A 6000-nucleotide genomic window follows, 5' to 3' on the forward strand; every position below is an offset into this window, starting at 1 on the left:
CCAAGCACTTTATTGGTGAAGCTGGTCCAATATTGAGCATCCGGAGTTCCGGACGTTATTCCAGCCACATTTCTCCCTAAGCAAGTAAGTTATGTTTCCCACAGGGCAGATGCTACATGTCTAAAAGCGAGCCAATCATTTTGGTATTTTCTCTAAAGTTATCAGTGGTATAGTGCTCGTAGCGGGAGACATTGCGTCAATTAGTGCACCTGAATCACTTGCACTTCATATGTAAATAGCTATACATAATACCGTGAAACCGCGGTATTTTTGCCCACGGTTATCAGACCATCCAAATCTCATACCGGCCCATGCCTAATTATCACACAACTAATTATTGGGGGGGACCAATCAGACTGCAGTGTGTGTTGACTAATCGTTCCACTCTGAAATGACGCATACACAGTGAAGGCAGGGGGACTGATCAGATGGGGGAACGATGACACAACAGTTTGTTACTGGATGCTATACAGTCACGGCGGTTCATTACTGGATGCTGTACAATCACGGAGGTTTGTTACTGGATGCTGTACGATCACAGCAGTTTGTTACTGGATGCCGTACAATATCAGAGGTCCGTTACTGGATGCTGTACGATCACGGCGGTTTGTTAGTGGATGCCATATGATATCGGCGGTCCATCAGTGGATGCTGTTCGATTACGGTGGTTTGTTATTGGTTGCAGCTATATGATCACAGTGGTTTGTTATTGTATGCTGTGCAATCACAGCAGTTTGTTATTGGATACTGTACAAAGTAGCAGAATATGTCTGTGGTGTATAGAGCCTTCTCCTACCGTGGTCTGACTCGTTGGAATGATCTACCTGCAGTTATTAGGCAGTCTGACACGGTGGAGACTTTTAAATCAAAAAGAGAAAGAAACACTCAGTGGATCATGGGAACCCCCCAGCAGTCTAAGTCTATAGCAGCATAACTAAGGGATGGTTCAGGGTCACCTGATCCAGCCCTAACTATAATCTTTAGCAAAAAGGAAAGTTTTAAGCCTAATCTTAAAAGTAGAGAGGGTGTCTGCCTCCCTGATCTGAATTGGGAGCTGGTTCCACAGGAGAGGAGCCTGAAAGCTTAAGGCTCTGCCTCCCATTCTACTCTTACAAACCCTAGGAACTACAAGTAAGCCTGCAGTCTGAGAGCGAAGCGCTCTATTGGGGTGATATGGTACTATGAGGTCCCTAAGATAAGATGGGACCTGATTATTCAAAACCTTATAAGTAAGAAGAAGAATTTTAAATTCTATTCTAGAATTAACAGGAAGCCAATGAAGAGAGGCCAATATGGGTGAGATATGCTCTCTCCTTCTAGTCCCCGTTAGTACTCTAGCTGCAGCATTTTGAATTAACTGAAGGCTTTTCAGGGAACTTTTAGGACAACCTGATAATAATGAATTACAATAGTCCAGCCTAGAGGAAATAAATGCATGAATTAGTTTTTCAGCATCACTCTGAGACAAGACCTTTCTAATTTTAGAGATATTGCGTAAATGCAAAAAAGCAGTCCTACATATTTGTTTAATATGCACTTTGAATGACATATCCTGATCAAAAATGACTCCAAGATTTCTCACAGTATTACTAGAGGTCAGGGTAATGCTATCCAGAGTAAGGATCTGGTTAGACACCATGTTTCTAAGATTTGTGGGGCCAAGTACAATAACTTCAGTTTTATCTGAGTTTAAAAGCAGAAAATTAGAGGCCATCCATGTCTTTATGTCTGTAAGACAATCCTGCAGTTTAGCTAATTGGTGTGTGTCCTCTGGCTTCATGGATAGATAAAGCTGGGTATCATCTGCGTAACAATGAAAATTTAAGCAATGCCGTCTAATAATACTGCAGGAGTCAAAAGTTAAAGTTGCTCCAATTTTTGTAAAATGTGATGCAAATTAATGGTTAATAGGGGTTTAAAAAGGAATAGTTTGCACCATGTGTCATGGTTAGTTGTCACGTTACAACTAACGTCATATGCCATAGAATACAATGTATGTCAACATTGTTTGACATTTACTCTGCAAACCAAGCATTCAACACAGTCAAAACTATTCCATTTATTAATCCTATTAGTTCAACCAATATTTTGCACCACTTTCTACCAAAATTGGAGCAACTTTAACTTTTGACTCCTGTACAAACTGAAACTGACCTTTGTCACCATTTTTGCTGTTTTTAACTCATAACTCCATAACATTCAAACATAGATAGTCAAAACTATACCTTTTTGGAATATTTATGATCAGACAAATAATGTGTTATACTTTTCAATATGATTGGAGCATTTTTTAATTTTGACCCCTGTGTAATTCTTCACTGACCCCTACCTGGGCACCATATTGGATATTCAAGTGGCCAGCACTTTTTTCTCAAACACTGATTTATGAAGAATATTCATGCCAAATCTGATGCTTGTATGACCAAGTGAACAATTCCCCCCAAAAGTCATACTTATCTGCTCCACTAACTGTAGTTTTTGCAAATGTGACTGAATGACGGGTACAAAGAGTGTAGTTTTGATTTATTAGCTCAAAGTTGATTGGGACTATTTTGCACAGTGAGAATTGTCAAAGCAAAAAAACACAACCTCTCGAAAGCAAAGAAACCTTTTCTCACATTTAGGTCTTTCATGTGCGAAACCACATGAAATGCTGAATCTCACACACGGGATTCTCATTTCTCACCACTAACCACCACATTCTACTAAACTCACAGGTGCATTTTAAGTGAGGGAGGATTCTGTTAAAATCTGGCTTTCCGCTACAGCTTTTTAACGAGAACCAGAGTGTTCCAGTCCAGACGGGAAGTAAGCAAGATTCATTAAAAATACATCTGGATCGTTTTTAAAACAAACGAGCGGCTCTTTATTGCACATTTCTGCAGTTCTGTTGCATACCAAATTTTCTACCAGGCCGTTTTGTGCCCACAGAGAGCTAGGAGCTAACAAAGAAGAGCTGCTTCTACGCCGATTTGACAACACGATACTGTGTAATTACTGAAGCAACCGTGTAGGGGGAGTTTAAAAAAAAAAAAAGAGACAATATGACAAGCGGAGCGGGTTTTGCCGTTCTCTCAGCTCCTACCTGAGGAGGCTGGAGAGCGGGTGAGAGGAGGCGCCGTGGCCGCCGCTGATAGCGCTTCCCCCTGTTCCGAACGAACCGCTGCCGGCGCCTGCAGACTGTCGCTTCCCGGATAAAAGCTTCTCCACAGCGGCCAGGTTTCCAGTGCGCGCCGCTTCGAGTAGCTCCTGCTCCTTCCCCATTGCAAATCCCAGGGAGAGAGAAAGAGAGAGGAGGGGAAATGGAAGGAAACGGTAGGGAAGAGGAAGAAAGGGGGATTTGGTAACAGGAGTTAAATTCCTCAGCGCGCCCTTTCTCTCGTCTTCCAGACTCGAGGTTTCAACTAATCCACGGCACTTGCAGTAGATTTGGTAAGGAAATAAATAATACACTCCCACCACCGCTGGGTCCGGTCCGCGGAGCCGCTGCTTCTCTTAAAAAACGGGGGGTGGGGAAAAAAGTTTGGTTCATCAAGGTATAAACTTCCTCTGACCAGACCCCTCACGCGCGTCCGTCACTTCCTCCGCACTGGCCCTTATTTCTTCAGACACAATTCCAACCACAACACCGCCGCCCTAGCGAACGGTGGATGTGTTAACAAAAACACCATTTTCTTCTTTTAAAAATGGACAGAGACGAACGCTTCATGTTTAACACGTTTATCGCTTGTCCACCGCACATTTACAAACCTAACCCTTTGTGTAATTGAGCGTTTGTTCACTTAAATCAGAAGTGAAAGCCGTCTGATGTTTTGAAGCTTAATGTGTCAGATTCCTTTGATGGGTGTGACCAGGAATGTTGAGTAGTATCTGTTTAGACCAGTGTTTTTCAACCTTTTTTGAGCATTTGCGGGTGGTGGAGTGGGCAAGCAACAAGCAACTTGTTCGCAGCATTGTGTCATTATGGAGGCGAGTTCAACCAAAATATGTATTTAGGTGTTTAACTAAAATGGACTGCGTTTATATAGCGCTTTTCCATCTGCATCAGATGCTCAAAGTGCTTTACAATAATGCCTCACATTCACCCCGATGTCAGGGTGCTGCCATATAAGGCGCTCACTACACACCGGGAGCAATAGGGGATTAAAAACCTTGCCCAAGGGCCCTTAGTGATTTTCCAGTCAGGCTGGGATTTGAACCAAGGATCTTCTGGTCTCGAGCCCAACGCTTTAACCACTAGACCATCACCTCCCACACTAAATTAGATAATAGTGAATCTTTAATGTGACTTTTATATAAAAAAAAATGTGTGTTGCTGTTAGGGTTGCATGTCAGGAACCAGTTCTTTTCGGGTATCCTAGAAATGATTCGATCCATCAACATTCCCTTATATCAGTCCTCCAGAGTGGCTGTTGTTTTTGCAGGGTTTGTCAGGAAATTGATCATTTCTCTACAATGATTACAGACCCTGTAGCTGGTCTGTATAACACCCATTTCTGCAGTGCGGCTTTGCTTTGAACCTTGAACCAATGAAGCAGTGCTTCAATCTTCGATCTGCTTTGTTGGTTCTCTGTTTTATTTCACTTTATCTTAATTTTTCCCCGCTAAAATCCTAAAGAGCATATGTCTGTGAGTAATATTTACCTTTTTTATGTTAAACCAACCTGTTATGGTCTTCTGAAACAGTTGATAGATGTATTTTGTAACTTAAAAATGGGACCAGTGCTAACACATTAGCATGTCTATGGCATTTTCAATGTTAAAGTTAGCATTAAGCTGAGCCATTATCAAGCCTCCCTCCCCAGCATACAAAGGATTCTGGGATACTCTGAAACCGTGAATGGCAAACACACTCTGGCCACAGATGCCAGAACCCATGGGTTTTAGCCTTCTAGTTAAAGCACCTGCCTTCCATACCAGAGATCGTGAGCTCGTGTCCCAAGGGGAGTGACAGAGGAATGAAACACATACACAATGCAGAGGTTAAAGAAGCAAATGCTGTGTTCAAAACACTTGGGAGGTCAGAGTTTTAAACTTTTCCCTTACCAAAAAATAGTACTGATAAGTATATAAAAAGTAAACTAGAAGTATACTTGAAACATATACTCAACAAAAATATAAACGCAACACTTTTGGTTTTGCTCCCATTTTGTATGAGATGAACTCAAAGATCTAAAACTTTTTCCACATACACAATATCACCATTTCCCTCAAATATTGTTCACAAACCAGTCTAAATCTGTGATAGTGAGCACTTCTCCTTTGCTGAGATAATCCATCCCACCTCACAGGTGTGCCATATCAAGATACTGATTAGACACCATGATTAGTGCACAGGTGTGCCTTAGACTGTCCACAATAAAAGGCCACTCTGAAAGATGCAGTTTTGTTTTATTGGGGGGGGGGGGGGTACCAGTCAGTATCTGGTGTGACCACCATTTGCCTCATGCAGTGCAACACATCTCCTTCGCATAGAGTTGATCAGGTTGTCAATTGTGGCCTGTGGAATGTTGTTCCACTCCTCTTCAATGGCTGTGCGAAGTTGCGACGACAAACTGGAGTCAGTTCGAGACCCCGATGAGGACGCCGAGCATGCAAATGAGCTTCCCTGAGACGGTTTCTGACAGTTTGTGCAGAAATTCTTTGGTTATGCAAAGCGATTGTTTCAGCAGCTGTCCGAGTGGCTGGTCTGAGACGATCTTGGAGGTGAACATGCTGGATGTGGAGATCCTGGATTGGTGTGGTTACATGTGGTCTGCGGTTGTGAGGCTGGTTGGATGTACTGCCAAATTCTCTGAAACGCCTTTGGAGACGGCTTATGGTAGAGAAATGAACATTCAATACACGAGCAACAACTCTGGTTGACATTCCTGCTGTCAGCATGCCAACTGCACGCTCCCTCAAATCTTGCGACATCTGTGGCTTTGTGCTGTGTGATAAAACTGCACCTTTCAGAGTGGCCTTTTATTGTGGGCAGTCTAAGGCACACCTGTGCACTAA

General features: G+C 42.6%; 1 protein-coding gene across 11 annotated transcripts in view; it reads right to left on the reverse strand.

The window, feature by feature from the left end:
• LOC117512702 (ankyrin repeat and SAM domain-containing protein 1A) overlaps window positions 1-3729 on the reverse strand; it is a 153152-nt gene extending 149423 nt beyond the window's left edge. For 4 of the 11 annotated variants that reach the window (XM_034172872.1, XM_034172869.1, XM_034172871.1 and 1 more), the window contains exon 1: window positions 3086-3729. In XM_034172872.1, the coding sequence (XP_034028763.1) occupies window positions 3086-3264 (179 nt within the window). In that variant the 5' untranslated portion in view covers window positions 3265-3729. The remainder of the gene's footprint in view (window positions 1-3085) is intronic. The other 7 variants (XM_034172879.1, XM_034172878.1, XM_034172875.1 and 4 more) reach the window with 4 other exon arrangements.
• Between the last annotated feature and the right edge of the window lie 2271 nt (window positions 3730-6000).

Source organism: Thalassophryne amazonica, chromosome 6 (assembly GCF_902500255.1).
Source record: "Thalassophryne amazonica chromosome 6, fThaAma1.1, whole genome shotgun sequence".
Classification (NCBI taxonomy): Eukaryota; Metazoa; Chordata; class Actinopteri; order Batrachoidiformes; family Batrachoididae; genus Thalassophryne; species Thalassophryne amazonica.